Source organism: Pyxicephalus adspersus, chromosome 1 (assembly GCF_032062135.1).
Source record: "Pyxicephalus adspersus chromosome 1, UCB_Pads_2.0, whole genome shotgun sequence".
Taxonomy (NCBI): Eukaryota; Metazoa; Chordata; class Amphibia; order Anura; family Pyxicephalidae; genus Pyxicephalus; species Pyxicephalus adspersus.
This window is the reverse complement of record NC_092858.1, coordinates 22,655,519-22,672,728: the sequence shown is the minus strand read 5'-3', so window position 1 is coordinate 22,672,728 and position 17,210 is coordinate 22,655,519. Positions and strand designations below refer to the sequence as shown.

The 17,210-nt window shown below is 38.8% G+C and overlaps 1 protein-coding gene across 1 annotated transcript in view; it reads right to left on the bottom strand.

The window, feature by feature from the left end:
• Nucleotides 1-2,151: 2,151 nt before the first annotated feature.
• Nucleotides 2,152-17,210, bottom strand: part of LHFPL6 (LHFPL tetraspan subfamily member 6) — a 106,367-nt gene continuing 91,308 nt past the window's right edge. Inside the window, exons 3-4 of the mRNA XM_072403856.1 lie at nucleotides 13,596-13,694; nucleotides 2,152-4,421 (exon numbers count right to left, since the gene is read on the bottom strand). Of these exons, the coding sequence (XP_072259957.1) occupies nucleotides 4,303-4,421; nucleotides 13,596-13,694 (218 nt within the window). The 3' untranslated portion in view covers nucleotides 2,152-4,302. The remainder of the gene's footprint in view (nucleotides 4,422-13,595; nucleotides 13,695-17,210) is intronic.

The window sequence follows — 17,210 nt, the reverse complement described above, 5'->3', positions numbered from 1 at the left end:
GTTAAAGATCAAGGTAATTTAAAAAGTACCAAGAGACATTATACAATGGTAGGAGAGGGGGTTTGAGTGTACTTTAAGGTGCTGACTAGAGTTCAGCTTTAATACCATTCCTATAGCCTGATTTACGAACCATTTCGGTGTAATCCCTGTATAAAGTACCGTTTCTGTAGTGCAATGTTAGCTCTACAATGCAAATAGCAAGTCATACCTGTAAAAACAATTTGCAGAACTGTAAAGACCACAGACAAAGGCTGACAGTATTTGATCTTCATTATTGTAAATTGTAAATCGTGCTGTCACCATGCCAAACGGAGGTGTACAAACAAGATAATTGCTGTTTCTGTTATACGGAAAGGTGTATAGCGCAAACATTCTAGGGTTGTTGTATTTACAATGCCTGAAGTCTTCACCTTGCAGCACAGACATTGTTAAGGTAGACAATAATAGCTTTAGGTCTACTCTATTTCAATTTTTATTTTAACTACAACCCTAATTTTGCAACTAAAGGTTTTATATACCCAAGACACGGGTGTCATGAGCATGACACGGGAACACAGCAGAAGCTGTTTACTTTTAGATAATCTCTCTCCAATTGAATCTCTGTACAGTCACTCTGAGTAGAACATTATGTAGGAGAAAGCAATTATAAAATACAGTTTTCACCTTTTTCCTTCCTATTGCATCTCAGTGTGATGATCACCTCCAGCCACTAGACGTTGCTTCCTGTCCATGTCGATTTTTTCCCCAGCTTTAGCTGTTTACAATTACATTATATTGGGTTACTAATGGTGATAATGGTTGACCATGGTGTATGTTGAAGGAATATGATGCTTCTAAAGATTGGAGATATCATGGGCACATCCTGTGTGGAATCATTGAATGGAGTCTTTTATTCATCACGCAATTTTGGAGCCCATACATTAATTTCTTCATCAGTCAACAAGGATAATGCCAGTTATAATTGGCACAAAAGATGAAATGACTTTAGGATGGAAGATCTTAGTAATTGGTTTTAGATCAACCTAAATCCAAACACAAAATGAATTGGTGGCATGTACTGTACATGCACATCGATTGATTTTAACATGGGGGAACACTTGAAATAAGTTTTAAGTCTTCCGAGAACTCTCTAATATAATTACTATAATCACAGCTCACAGTACTTTAGTGTGGTGGTCAGTAATGAATTCTTCTTACATTGCTGGATATTGGGAAGAATGCCACTTGCATATATAGCCAAAAAGATCATTGGTGTCAAAGGCAACTGACCTGCAAGGCACCACAAGCTCATTGATCAAGGAGCCCCTAGCAAACTCTGGAGGAACCCTGGTTGAGAAACACTGGTTTAAAGATTTCCCATGTCTTCCACATATGCATGTTATATTGTCTTTGTTAAGAACCTCACCTGATGGGTTTCCCCTATGGATGGCATAGGACATATATACACCTTGTCTCATTACTTCCAGTTGCATTCTTTTCCTTCTATGAATTAGTGCAGGGGTCAGCAAACTCCGGCCTTTAGGCCATATACGGCCTTAGCAGTAGTCACTGTTAGTAGTCACTGTAGTCACTGTTCCGGCCTAACGACCCCCCCTGGTCGATTCAGCCTAATCCCGGCAGGGGTCAGCAACCCGCAGCCCTGGGGCTGCATGCGGCTCTTGAGCCTCCTTATTATGCCTCCCTTCCCTATTTACCGTTGCCGGCGTTAACATTTTCGCCACCAGGGTAAGGGGACAATGCATATGGAGGAGAGGGAGTTCCCTTCTGGGGTGTTCCCTTTGGGGGCGGAGCCATCAGTGCGGGACTCAAGAGAGAGTCCGGTCTAGTGTGCCTACTTGACCTCCTAAAATGGCCTAGTAGCCAAAAAAGTTTCCAGACCTCTGCATTAGTGTATTGTTTCCCTAATATCAACAAGCCAGAAAGGTCTTTACTTTCAAGGAGCAGATGCTACAAGCAGGAACAGGATAGCAAAAAGGAGCAAACATAGATAACAGGATAAGATATATCCCATGATCCAAGATTAAAATATTTAATGACCATTTCACAAATGATTGGTTCCCCTTTGAATGATTTTAAAGGTCACAGTGAAAGAACATTTTTTGTAAATATATGCATTATGTGTAATAAATAATGTCTATAATAAAAACAACATTTATTAAAAAAGTACCATTTGTACTTTATTGTTTATTCTACAAACCAAAAGTAAAAGAACCTCATATATTTACACATTTTATTACAAACCTTACCTTGTAATTGTTTTTGTTGCTTGATATTATAATAAACAAAACATAGCATTAAAAACAGCAGATAACTAAATCACAGAGAATGATTAATATCCTATCGTAAGGTAGGAAAGGAAAACCGGATTTGCTGCCAAAGTAACCAATCATATTCTTATTACATACCTACAAAAGGAGCTGGAATATGATCGATTGCTTTGGTTGCCTACAATGATCCTGACCACCGTTTTACTAGAGCAATGAATAAGTCAAGGTAAAATATTATATGTGAATAAGTGATTACTTGAAAATTCCACTTGTACCATATCAGGTTATTGCATTACATAATCATATAAAATAACTGTGCTATGTCATTGTGATGTAAGAATACACAAAAAAGTGTAAGTTCAAAATTAAATACCAACAACATAGCAAAGAGATATATAGATGCATATATACGTAACAGAAGACAGTATAAATGAAGAGTATTGGTCCAAATAATATTATACACAAATATATGCAACAATGGAAAGAAATAATACTGAAAATGAATCACCTCTGGTGTTTGGAAATATTTAGCAACACAGAGGTGAGCAATAAACTTGGAAAGGAATAATTTCTCCTAGGTAAACCTCCTCGATGTCCATGCGGAAATGGTTTGGTGAAATAGTTATTATTAGTCCGACATTTGTGTGATCCCCCTCTCGGCATCTTTAAAGAGCTGCCTTGACTTCCACAGAAGCCAAAAGGCCACCAGAGAGTAAAGGGAAATGTACGTCTGTGAAGGTAACGCAATTTCTTTCATTCTGAAAAAGGATTTGCCGTTTCTACTCTACTGGTCATGTAACAAAGGAGTCTGGGAAATTTTTGTCCAAGAAACAGATTAGATATGAACCTGTACTTTTGCAAATAACCTTTTGATGTAAATACACATAAAAGGTAAAATGTATTATAAGGTAAAACAAAAACAGCCACACAAGGTTAGGAAGAGAGGGTACAGAGCAGCTGCAATCTGGCCCGTGGTTCTATAGGACCCTGCTTGGATTTACAGAAGTTTGTCTCTTTCCCCCCTCTTTCCAACATAGGAAGCATTATATTACCATTTTTATGAGCCATAAGAGGCTCCTTGTACAGTGCAAAACATTTGTGCACGTGATAGATATTTATAAAGAAGTTTTCTAACAAAGAGAAAACTCAGGAGGAGGCCCCGTTCAAAGATTCATAGCCCTTCAGCATTTCAAGGGCCTGCTTATACTAGCGCGTTTGAAAACTTTTTATTTCTTTTTCAATTTTCTCCCTGCAAATAAGTAAAGTCCTCATCGTGATTGAAAGCGCATATTGAGTAAAGATTTAGCAAGCAATATTTTTAAAAATATACTTCATTCTATTAATGTAATGCAATGCACTAATGCTAAGAGTTTTATAATGTAAACTCTTCCTCCCAGTGGTTTTAGGGTGCTATGGACAAGCCTTGTAGCCAAGGTATAATGCCATAGTGTAAATGGGCCCTAGCTTAGGGTTATGTCAAATCTATCTGAATTTGTATACTTAAAAAAGACTGGTTATTAAGGAAAGTTCTGCCACAGATAGAGCTATGCCCACAATATATCTAGAGCACCACCTTCACTAATCGATCCATATTACTACATGATATTGGATAAGGGCTCACAATATATGTGGCCCAGTTCTTTCCCAAGGAAGCTAAATACCTAGGTTTTTATATAACTGAATGTCCTGTCCTCATGGGTTAGTGGAACAAGTTTGTTTTCGCCACTAGAAAACCATTATCTGTGTCTTCTAGTTAGCATGGTAGGATTTCTGCAGTAGATTCTCTGCACATAGAACCAGTGTTATCTTCAGTAGAGACCAATTACAAGCCCATTTCTGTGTAACAGTCCATTTCTTTCATGCTGCATTTTATTCACTGGAGAAACTTTGTAAAGCAGAGATCTTGGTTGTAAAATTGTAAAAAGCTTAACGCTCCTGATGGCAGCTGTTTGGGTGGCAAGTTCCACTGCAAAGTTCAAAGAATATAACTTTATTCCTCCGATATACTTTTCTTGATAATGGACCTTTTATCTTGTTAATATGGATATTGCTTTTGCTTCTTCCCAGAGAAACATGAAAGCCATGTGCAGATTAACATGGCAGCTGCAGCTCCTCCACCGGTACAATAGTAGGCCCATCCAATTCTGCAGGTGCCTGAAAAAAAAATCAGAAAACAAAATATTACGACTTCTATACAATATTTTGCATGGCTAAATATGTCTCTACCTGTAAATACACGCAACTTAAACTCTCCGTCATATACAGAGAGAGATAGAACGAAAGCCACTGGTGGATGCTCTTAGATTTCCGTTGCTAATCTTAATCGCTATCCTGAAAAAATCTCAAAAACTCATGGTCAAATTACAGAAGCAGCTAAAAGAGTCAGCAGGAAAATACAATTCATATAAAGGTTCAAAAAGCAGCAATTGTCAAAACCCATTGCTTATACAGTTAGGTAGTAGTGAACCCTTCAGATATTTTCTGGTTGACATAAATGTATTTATTGCTATTTTGTACAATATCATGACATGTTTACTGATGTTCTTCAGGTCCGAGGACGAGGAACACACACATCTTCCTCCACCCTTTCATAGCAATCAGCATTTTACATTTAGACTTATAAAACTGAAGTATGGTCACAACATGACTAACTGATCACCTGCTTGATCTTGCCATTGTTGACTTGCTGCATGGCAGGGTCCCCACTGCATTTCTATTATTATTATTATTATTATTATTATTATTATTATTAATAAACAGGATTTATATAGCGCCAACAGATTACGCAGCGCTGTACATTAAATAGGGATTGCAAATGACAGACTAATACAGACAGTGATACAGGAGGAGAGGACCCTGCCCCGAAGAGCTTACAATCTAGTAGGTGGGGGAATTTCACACACAATAGGATGGGCGATATGTAGTGGTGGGAAGTTATTTCTCCGAATAATATCTATAGAGAGCCAATATCAATCATGTGTATGTAAAAATCTTAATATTAAGATATAATAAATGATTGTGCAGTCTTACCTAAGATTAACATCAACTGTTAGACTTCATGGTTTGTTTGGCTTTGTTTACCAATCCACATAGCTGCCAATAGGTACCCGAGTGTGGTAACAGGCTGTAACCACTGGACTTTTTTAGGGGTTATCAATTTACCTTGTGTAGACTAAAAAATGATCATTTATGTCAGAAGATACTTACTCCTGGGTAAACCCAGCCATTACTTTTGGCTATTAATTCTTCACAAATCCACTGCTGCAAAGGCCATGTTCCATTTACTAAATCAGAATTCAGCAGAAGCCTGGGAGAACTCCCTAAATTACCGCACACAAACCATAGTTTTCCTCTCGTATTCATTTAGTAAATTTGGCTGAATGTTATATTGCACAGATGTAAAATAAAATCCCACATGTGGATCTGACATTTAAAAGCCTATTACACAAGCACAATGGCTTGCAGCCAAACAAACTACTTCCAACAGCCTGTGCAGTCTAATCTACCAAAAGTTGTATGCTGATTTATGGCTATGGCCCCCCTCTATGATAAGCTTAATTTGTCAAGGTGGTTTCTCAAAATCCACGGGAATCAGATTTGACTAAACAGCGTTCAACCGCAAATTTTCAGCACAAGTTTAAAATGAATTTGTTCCTGTGCCACGGTGAAATGAGGGCCCTACCTATCACTGTAGCCATTACTCCCCATCACAGCAATGGATGATCTCCCACTCGGACTATTGCTCTGCACATCCAAACACTGCATCTGCGCTTTTCTTCTTTGCTCTACTGAGCATAAAATCTCTAATGATATTGAAGCTTCGGTCACTTCAGTCCACGTGGTGTTCTTATATTTTAGAGGTAGTTAAGGTGTAAATCACCAAGGTCTTGCTTAATGGTGAATGTGTTGGATTAAGAAATACACTGCTGAAAGGGTAAAGCTATTACAACTTGTAATATAAGGTTAACAAAAACTAACCAACTGCAAAAGCCCAGCAGCATCAGGGTTGTGGGGAGCAATTACGGAGCAGTGTAGTAAGGAGCACTACAATGGTATATTCAGCTCAGCATTTTAGATAATGCCACCTGACATTATGCCCAGTAATAGCTTTGTTACAGGAGCTATGCCATGCTTGCAATAAAATGGTCATATGAGTATCATCATATGACGTACTATATGTGCACCTTACAGGGGCCTTAGGTCCTTTTTTTAAAAAGATCGGAGCCCCTATGTTTGATAACACAGCACCAATTTATGTCATAAGTGTCCATGGCAGCATGGGCAGAATGAAACAATTGCACCAATTTGGCACCATACCTCTGCAAACAATGGTAACACAGTTCTGTAGCTTCAATTGTTAATTATGTTTTCCCTATTCTTATGAATTACGCTATGAATTACCCTATTCTTATCCTATTACGCTAAAGCTTCCTTATTGAAAGCAAGCTGGCCTTGTGACGTCCTTCATAAAACATACAAGTCATGGGATATAGCAGCCATTGTAATTCCTGTGAGCTTGATCATAACATGAAAATGTTAATCAGCATGGCAGGTACATAAGTTTGTGCTGCACAAACCCCAAACCAAGACGAAAATGCCAATAAACGTCACTATTGTCTTTTTCTATTTTGTCAGTGGAAACATAGAAGTTATGTTCTCTTCTACAGAGGGGGATACAGAATTCGGAATGCATTTGTCCACATATGAATTACATTGTAAGACTCCCAGACACAAAGGCTCATGTAAATGAATCAATGTCCTTTCTAAAAGCCCATTTTTACTGTCCCCCTAGTAATCCCATCTTCCCCCAGGAGGCTCACAAATGTATTTTCCTATATACTGACCCAATTTTTTCTTTCTCCCTTCTCTGGAGTTGGGTGGCCCTCCATAATGTTGCTGACATGATTACATTAGACCAGTTTTTTAAATTCAGGTTACTGTTAGTGCAGGGTACCATTGTAATGCCCACCAAGAAAGCCAAGTCCATGACACTTGCTACTCACAAATAAATGTTTTATATCTTGTCTAACATTTTTTAATTTTAGATGTGTATTTCAATTAGAGTTGCAATTAACAAAATCCTTGAATTCGGCTTTAAAGGAAACTTCTATAATAAGGAAGTGTGAAAACTGCTCATCCGTCGTAGTTCTTGGTCTGTTATGCTGATCCATTGGGTTATGTAGCTCTACGTTCTATTTATTAATCTAGAACAAATACACAGATTTGGAATTCTGACTTGAACTGCAGGCATGTAGTATCAAACGTATAAATGAAAGGGGAAACCAGGAAATAAACATTTTTAAAAGGAAGTCAACAAGGGTAGCCATATTTCTCTCACTAAAAGTTTTCAAAAAAATATAATGCACTCTTATTGAAAGCTACTGGGAAACTCCTACTTTTTATTCTCCCCTACTCTTTGGTACCCAACACAAAGGGCTTGATTTAATAAAGCTCTCCAAGGCTGGAGAGGATACACTTGCTTCAGCAAAGCTGGGTGATCCAGCAAACCTGGAATGAATCTGGTCCAGGATTCAAAACATTTACTGGCAAATAACTTTAAAGAAATCCATTCCAGGTTTGCTGGATGACTCAGCTTCACTGGTGAAAGTGAAGTTCTCGTTGGAGAACTCCAGAGCAGATGAACTACATTCATTCCCCACCATGCTTCCTCCTTCTATTCCAAATAAAATACATAAAACCACTATTAGAATTCATATGAAGACAATACTTTAGATTTTGCCAGCTCTAGATTTGTGCAATATCCAGAAAGCAGATGCTGTTTTGAACTTTAAACTTGTTGTTCCAGTCGTTCTGTTTACCAGAATAGTTTTGAGAAGGTCTGTAATTTCACAGACTTGAGAGCACAATTATTATTTAACACTCAAATAAATCATTTGGAAAGATTATTAAGCAGAAAATTGGTTATGCTTTTGTTCAAGTCTTGCATGTTGTAATAAATCCTTCCCTGGCACAGAGATAAAGGTCATCGGAGAAAAGAACACATATTAGCTGTATATCTGAGAAAAACTAACAGTCAGATAACATTCTGCCTTACAGGAACTTCATATTGCTATGTAGGCAATACAGACTGCAATACACACATATAGACAAGTTTATTCTAGATCTACAAAAATGAACATAGAACAAAGACTTCCTTTGAATATAGATATAATAGACCTAGACTGAATGAAATATTCCAGGTTACCAGTGATGACCTCTTTTTATTTAGAAAAAAATGGCTGGTATGGCATTAACGTCAGGGGGTAATGAAGTTTCTTAACCAGGGTTCAGTGTAACCCTAGGGTTCCTCCAAAGGTTGCTAGGGGTTCCTTGGACCACAAGCAATTTGTGCTTATCAAAAATGATTATTCCACTTAGGGGTGCAGAAATCCCAAATGCCAGTTACCTGCAATAGAAGAGGAAAACTCCTTACCTCTCCAGCAGCCCATATTTCTTACCTTTCCTCCATTGACACCGCAACCTTTGTCAGGCTCGTTAGCACTTAGTTCCGGGAATGTCAAATGCCTATGTTCCTCATTGCTTTGTTCTGGAGTGATGTAGAGATGGAAGTAAGAAACCACATCACGTTGATGGGGATCTGACAATCCCAGAAATGTTAAATTCTGAAAAGACTGTCGGAAACTGCAATGCCGAAATGGAGAAAGGGAAGCAGACTGGGCTGCCAGAGAGTTGAGTACACTACCACTTCTCCATGTAGACTATTATAGAAGAACCTGGGTATTCCAACAAACCTGGCATGGGTTTGATCCAGGATTGAAATGTTTTGCCAGCTAATAGCAAGTGATTTTCTTAGAAATCCATTCCTAGTTTGCTGAATCATCCAGGTTCTCCCATAACAGCCAATCTCCTCCAGTCTTCGAGGGTTTTAACAAATCAGACCCAATATGAGTGGCTAAAATCTAGGTTATTTCTTGCGTTTACACTAGTATACCTTTAGGTATTGTTAATACATATTTGAACTAATTTTTTATATATATCCACTTGGCATTCAGCTTTAAACATAATAAAACAATAAATTTAAGATGGTAACTGCCTTCCTGATTTCCATGCTACAGATCTGGGTTTGACTTATGTAGCCAAGTCCAGTCAATTAGCTCTCATAATGTTGTTACTGGAAACTTGGGCACTCAGCAGCCAGATACAGACAGTATTCAGTAATTAGAAGTCCACTTAGTGCAGAGGGAGGGGAGTGCTGCCAGCAAATTCTTTTAAGTCTTCTAATGTTACTTCAACTTAGCAAATATAAAAAGAAATAAACCAAACCTAAATCAGCTTCAGATCTATCTATACAAGTGGAGTGTTAGTTCTCTCTACATAAATTTGTTGGATGAATGTATAAATGAGAAAGATTTACTCCTACTCTCTCATCATGTACAAGTGACAGAACTTTCAGGATCAAACATTGCTATTTATTGCTTGTGATGGCTCAATGCTTCCAGCACTAGAGAGAGGAAGTGCAGGAAAATCAGTGGAGTGTCAGCGACTTGGTGTGTCCCTATCTGCATGCTGCTCAACATCTATTTACCATATGGGGTTGGGGTAAATGAAAGGGAGAACATTTTCCAGGGGTGTCTTAAGGGGTGTAAGGAAATTTAGGCGATTGCCTAAGGCTCAATAAATTTGAGGACACCCAAGCCTTCTGTTGATGCTTCTAATGAACAATGAAGGCATCTGTCTGGTTTAGCTGTCCGTGGCATAGCGCTGCCCACCAAGGATCCACACACTGACTAGTTGCTTAGCCATATATGTATGTATATACATATAGTATACAGTACCTAAATTGTAATAATGGTACATATACTAAAACAATAACTCATTTGGAATTAAAAGGCTATGATGTCAGCTAATGGATAAAAAGGAATGTGACTTTGACTACTGATAGATGAGAAGATATTGAAAAGACATGTTTTCCAAGACATTGCAGTGTTCTCCCTAACTCCTTTTAGCTGGGTGCACCACCCAACACTTTTCGGTAACCACCCAGCTGTTTTTGGTGGTTACTGAAAAGTTGGAATTGGAACACAATACAGGAGCCACCACCTGCCTACAGCTTCTTCCCACCCAGCTTAGAAAAATATCTTGAGTTACTACATTGGTTTCTATTTGTCCATTTAATGTTGCATCAGGGAGCTGAATGAGATAAGGAATCCTCTTCATAAGTAAAATGTTTATTTTGTTGATTTTTTAGTTATTTGGGCTTAGGGTGTACACCAACTAGAAGCTATTAACTGTTGGACTGCTCAAAGAGCATAGGTCCATGTCTGGTGATGGAATGAATAATAGAGCAGCTTTTTAGGGTGACATGACTGTAGAACTTGTTCTATTCCATTATGATTCTAGTCTATTATCAAATTTCCCACTTTCTGCCAAAGGTTCTAAGCAACTCTACAATCCCAAAAGACATATTTAATGAAACCTGTGAAATGATATCTCCTAAACAATATTGTTATTGTGAAGTCAGAAGAAAGTGGAATTTTGGGGGGATTTCATGTTACACCTGGGATAAAATATCATTGCTGTCTTGAAGGGATTTCTTCATGGTGTGCTGTCCCATTGGTGAAACGTTTTAAGTTCTGAGGAATCTCTAAAATAATTTGTAGGTCTTGAGGAACCCATGCTTATAATAATAACCCCCATCACATGAGACATTAGCTTGACAAATAAGTAAAATAATGTTTTAATTAAAACAGGAGGAAATGCAAACCTAGCACATTTGACACCTAAAATTATTTTCAGTATGACTCTTGAAATAACTTATTACAAAAAACGGCAAACAGCAAGCATTGTCATGTCCTCCAACATTAGTGGTAAGTTTAGAAGTAACCCCTTACATTAGTGGTTAGCAGAAAATTTCACCCTTGCACTGGTTGTCAATGTGAGACCACGATTAAGAAATACCGGTCTAAAGAGAAAACTTAATAGAAATATGCCAAAGCCATAGGAAGTCCTATGAGGTTGTTGTGTGAAGTCAAGATGATTATAGATGGATGGTATATTGTCTGTTATGTGCAGGATGTTTTGTGTAACATAGGTGTAGAGATTGGGAAGTGCAAAGTAAAGCTAATAAATTAAAAACATTGAATGATCTGTAGAATGTGGAAGAGAGTCTGGAACTGATTGGGAGTTTTGAGGTATTTCGGCAATACAGCGCTGCATGATCTGAACAGAGCTTTGGAGATCCTGCCACTGAAATGCCAGTACATTGTTAGGGGTTTGAGGGACACCAGTTTTTCTTAAACAAGAAGAACAGGATACCAAACCAAATTTGTCTTTGTATAGTGTCCAGCCAAACACTTAGAGCAGGTTCAGACTTGCCTATAAATCGTGTAATGCCACATTGCCAATCATTAGAACACCCCCACAGCAGTACTGATTCCTAATGAATCAGAGTCTGCATATTTAACAGCTGGCATCAATGAGCGGTACTAGTAGCACTCACTGCCACCCCTATTAATTCCCCATGGGGCTGGCACAGGGAGACGCTACACAAGAGAAACCATTTCCCTGGTCTGAGGAAGCGGTAAACACACTGCAACCGCACCGTCTTGGTAAAGTTAGTTTCACCAGAAGGAAAAGAGCTCAAGATCTGAAGCTAGGATATGGACAGCAATATAAGGGCTACAAGGGTTCTAAAATAGTGCTTTAGTTGTGTATGATGTTTGGTCACCAGTGAGGACATCCTAGGTAATAGTTTCTAGACAGCAGGAAATCCAAACAGGGTTTCTTACATCTTTCTCCAAAACCAGCTGGACATTTTCTTTAAGTAAATATAGTATATATTTTATTTTAGTAAATATAATAATGTCTGGTTCTCGTTGCATTACTGTAGACTGTAAACTCTCACACAGTGGGCCTCCACTCCTCCTCCTCCTCCTCCTAACTATTTAATGAATCTGTACACTTATATAATATTATTAATAATATAACACAGTATTTATATAGGGCCATCATATTACGCAGTGCTGTACAAACTCCATAGTCATGTCACTAACTGTCCCTCAAAGGGGCTCACAATCTAATGTCCCTACTATAGTCATATATGTCAGTGGATGATGATATAAACATCATGAGTAATAATTAAACACACACACACACATATATATATGTTTGTATATACAGTGTATATATATGCCTGACCACCAAAAGTGATTTTTACATTGAATACACTGCCATGTATGTTACATAGTCTTGACTAGTCATCTACAAGCAGCAATTATTTAAATTAACCCCCAGAGTCTTCTTTTCCTAGATGAATTAATTAGTGTTCATCGCAGCCTCCAGGGAGATCATTCAAACATAACACAAAAAAATCAAAGCAAAATGATTAGCGAGTATGAAGTTCAGTCAAAATAAAGAAACAGGTAGTGCAGACGGCATGGAATATGCCTCCCTCCTCCTTTCCCGAGTGAAGATATTTATAGAAGGCTGAAGTCAAAGCACTGCCTGAAGTCAGAATGCAATAGAGACAGTCATTAAATAATTATGAATATGAAAAGAAAATGTTGTTTCAAACCAGGAACAACCATAGACATATTTTACAATTTGCGTGGAATCTGATCTGGAAACATATACCACCACTTATGTTGGTGATGGTATAGAAGGCGTCTATGTAGAGGCCATATAATTTCAGAAAGAAACCCTTCAGGTTCTTTGGTATCCAGCTGGACACTGACAACTTTCCCATTCTATTCAAAATGTAAAAAATAGGAGTTGGGTGGGTCCTTTCACACCTAGGATCTATTCTTCTCTAGTAACCAATTCTAAGTGTGCTGAGATAGATTGGGAAAAGCCCTTTACACTTAGTCCCCCCCACCTCTTAGATTAAAAAATATAATCCTGATAAAGTGATGTTAAGGTCAACTATACATCTCGGATACGAGGAGAATGGTCTAGACAAATGTCCTAGGGTGGCAGGAAGTATAAAAGCAGTCCCTGGAGCTGTCATTGCTGATTTATTTTTAATGGCAAAGTCTAAGGGGCTCTAACTGGGCCAATGACTATGAACATGACAATTTTATTTGTTCAGACTGGCAGCATGCTTGTCAGGAAAGGTCACTTGTGGTTTTCACCAAAGGCATGTATAAGAGGGTGATAAGGAAGAAGCTCAACTTAAAGAGGACCCTACACTTAAATTAGCATAATGCAGGTTATTAGAGATTTAAAACAACTTTTGAACTTACAAAAAAAAACATGCGTGATTTTGGAGTTTTTAGGCTTAAGAGCAATTAATTCATTGTCTTAACTTCATTGTTATATGTTGAATACACAAGGTCTTCAATAGGAACCATTTTGGAAATCAACACCTACCTAATTCAAACTGTGCTGAAAGATTTCCACATGTTTGCCGAATTTCCTCACTATTCCAGCCCAGAGGATACAGAGCGCAGCCAGATCCAATCAGCAGCCCTGTACAGAAAAGAAAGACATAATTATCGGGTTGGGTTTTATAGAGTGGATTTGGACATAATGACTAGTATTAGTCAAATTACAGCAAATCCATAGTTGCGGTTGTTTTTAACTCCTAAGCAAAGCCCCAGATGAACACCTATTCACACACAGTACAATTGAATTTTATTATCTACTAAGAAACATCATTTTGAAAATACAATGAAAATATAGGAAAAAATGGTTAATAGATGACACTAAAGTATTTGTGGCTGGTGTTACAATTTGATTTATTTTTTAGTTTTACTGCATCTAGTTTTTAAGAACACTTATCGTACAGCATTTCGGTGTAACCTCACAAATATTTAGGGGTACACTCATACAAACAATCTGCATAGAGACTTTTTTTAACAAAAGTCATATTTATTCTTCTGTGCAAATTGAAATGGGGGAATGTACCTAAAAGGTAACTAGAACGCTGATATTATACTATGTACATAAAAGGTATTAAATAGACATGAACGAATGTACTGAATAATGTACTACATACCAATTCAGTTTAAATCAATTATGTATGTCCTGAAATGTGCTTTAATTTTGTACTATATTGTGTTTATGATTGCTGTGAGGGACAAAGCTGTAAGTACTTACCTCCTGCTGGCAAAAGGAGTGAATACAAAGAATGGTAACTGGTGTATACAATGGCCTAATATGAAGGTACACAGTGGTGGCAATTACATTGGCCGGTGGCAGCATGGTCCATGGTTTTATCCTTTTACTATATTCTGTTTATGGTGGCAAAAAAACACAAAGCGGCAAGTCCATACCTCCTACTGACCCAGCACATATAGTGAGTACTATGAATGGTAACTGGTGTACACATTGGCTTACTTCGAAGGTACACAATGGTGGCAATTCCATTGGCTGGTGGCAGCATGGCCATTTATTTTAATGTACTTTATTGTAATTTAAAAGCAGTGAGGGACAAAGCCATAAATCCATATCTCCTGCCGGCCCAGCAAAAAAATAATGAGCACTATGAATGGTAACGAGTGTACACGCTTGCCCATTACAAGGGTACTTGATGGAGGCAAAACTATTGACTGGTTGCAATATGTTTATTGAACAGTTGATCTGCATAACTACTTTCTATCCAGGAAGTAGAAAATCAGAGAGACTAAAGAATTGCAACTTTAGTCCACATGTATTTATTTGAACAGTTTAATTGGGTTTTTGGTTTAAGTTCCAATTTAATATGCTGGCATATATTTTGTACATGAGCACCATGACTTGAGATGACTTTTCACAATTACAGAAATATGAAATACAGAGAGCATTTACCCAAAGTGGCAGTAAGACATAAAGTCACCCAACAGACACAGATGGTGGTAATTATTCTTACATGAGCTTTGCATGATGGATGAAGCCAGTAACACGGGCCAAGAGACAAGCAGAATCCCAGAATCACTAATTTGCCAGAGCAAAGATAGAATACTTAAGATGCCCCGTACAACACTGAGAAATGTGCCATCTAAATAGCAGCATCTGTTCTGTGTCATCAACAGCAAAACACAACTTGTATACCTCACACGTAGAACGTGCCAGATCATAAGACACCCAGATCACAGCTTCCCCACCAGTCAAGTGAGACAGCCATCACCTAATGAACTGTTCAAGGCTCTGCTTCACTACGCACCAAACATCAAAGATAATTAAAAATAATTATGTCAGTAAGTGTGGGATACAGCAGTGGTTTGTGTACACAGAAAGTAATTGCACCATAAGATAAGAAGGGAATTAATCTCTCAATCTTTTTTCTAAGATCCAGGGAGGGAGTCAGCTTCTAAACACTGGGGTTGATTTACAGAAGGAGTTTAGGCTGTTCACTTAGCAAAATACATTATCACTCTGCAAAGGATAATGTAATTAGCCTAATGAATTTGGTAAAAATGTATTGCAAACAATACCCAAGGATATTGGTTTCTGTTTCTGCATGACTGGATGGCTTAAAGCGGGCTTAAAGTTCCACTTTAGCATTAGCTATGGTTGTCAGGATATCCAGCATTCCCGGCCTCCTCTGGATTTGGTAATCAATGAACTCCTGCGGTCTTGCGCCATCGTGGCCCAGACAATCAAGATGAATGTAGATCACATGGAGGAAATGAAGAAAGAAGAAGATGGCAGTGCCCTGCGAGGGAACTGGGACAGGTAAGAGAATGCGGGGTTTAGTTCTGCTTTAAGGCGCAGAGCTTTAACTCATTCACTAAGCTAAGTAAATGATCCCGTGCAAATCGATCATTTAGCTTTAACTTGTTTTGTAAACCAACTCCATTGAGTCTATTTGAGTCTATTTTCTGATAATAGTGTAAGGAACTTACCTGTCCTGCAAGCCCGCGGCATCCCTGGGGATCCCAGCCGCAGAGGGAGATGCCGCTGCAGCAGGCAGCATGGCCAAGGCTCATGCCCTGCTCGCAGCGTGTCTCTTTCTGCAGGCGGAGGGATCCGTCCTTGCCAAGCTACTGTTCGGCCAGGTGGCATCCCTTGCATCTCCATGGACATGATTTTAGAAAGTCCTGTTCTCAGCACTCCTTTGGATGTGCAAATTAGGGCACGTCCCAGGGGTGCTGTGGAAAGAGGTGCGCGCGCTACCACGCGTGCCTCTTGTACCCCCTGAGGGCGTGGCAGTCGGCTGCCTCGCCGCGGGGCGGGACATAGTGGCGCAAGGTCATTGGTCACCCTGGCAATTTAAGGAGAACCTGACCTGAACACCATTGCCCGCTATAAGCCTCTGTGTACACTGTGTGCTTGGGTGCGTTCTTTGTGTTGGTTAATGTTTCTCCAATTTGTCATTATCATAGCGACCTGGTCTAATACCTGACTCTTGCCTGAACTCTGCCTGTCCTGACCTCAGATTGTTTGTGACCTCTCTTGTCTGCTGCCTGCCCTGACCTTGGATTGTTCCTGAGCTGCTTTTGCCTTACCCTCCTGTACTACGCTTATCGGACTTGACATCTATAAATAACTCCTGTCTTGTTTTAGGACTATAATAAAACTCGATAAAAGGACTTATGGAGTTGGCTGTGGTTTGTGTGCCCAGGCGCATTACAAAAAGGTTTGGTTTTATACAGGTAGTCCTCGAGTTAGGGACATCTGACATACGGACGACTCCTAGATACGAACAGGGATTCCCAGCTTGGTGTGCAGGACTAGGCTGGAGAGGGGCGGTTTGTATGACTTGCAGAGGAAATATTTTGCTAAACACAGCTGAGGTTGTGAGTGACCTGAAGGGCTGAGCTGATCTGTAGCATCTTGTAATTCTTTAATTACCAAGACAACTTCTGTCCTAATTACATATATTTAAAAAATGTACCTGTTCTGACTTACATACAAATTCAACTTAAGAACAAACCTACAGTCCCTATCTTGTATGTAACTCGGGGACTACCTGTATTTACAAAGCAAAATCATAGTTGTATTTTAACTTCCCAAAATAGAAGCTGTGGATGGCTGAACGTCTACATAGCAGGTGTCTAAATA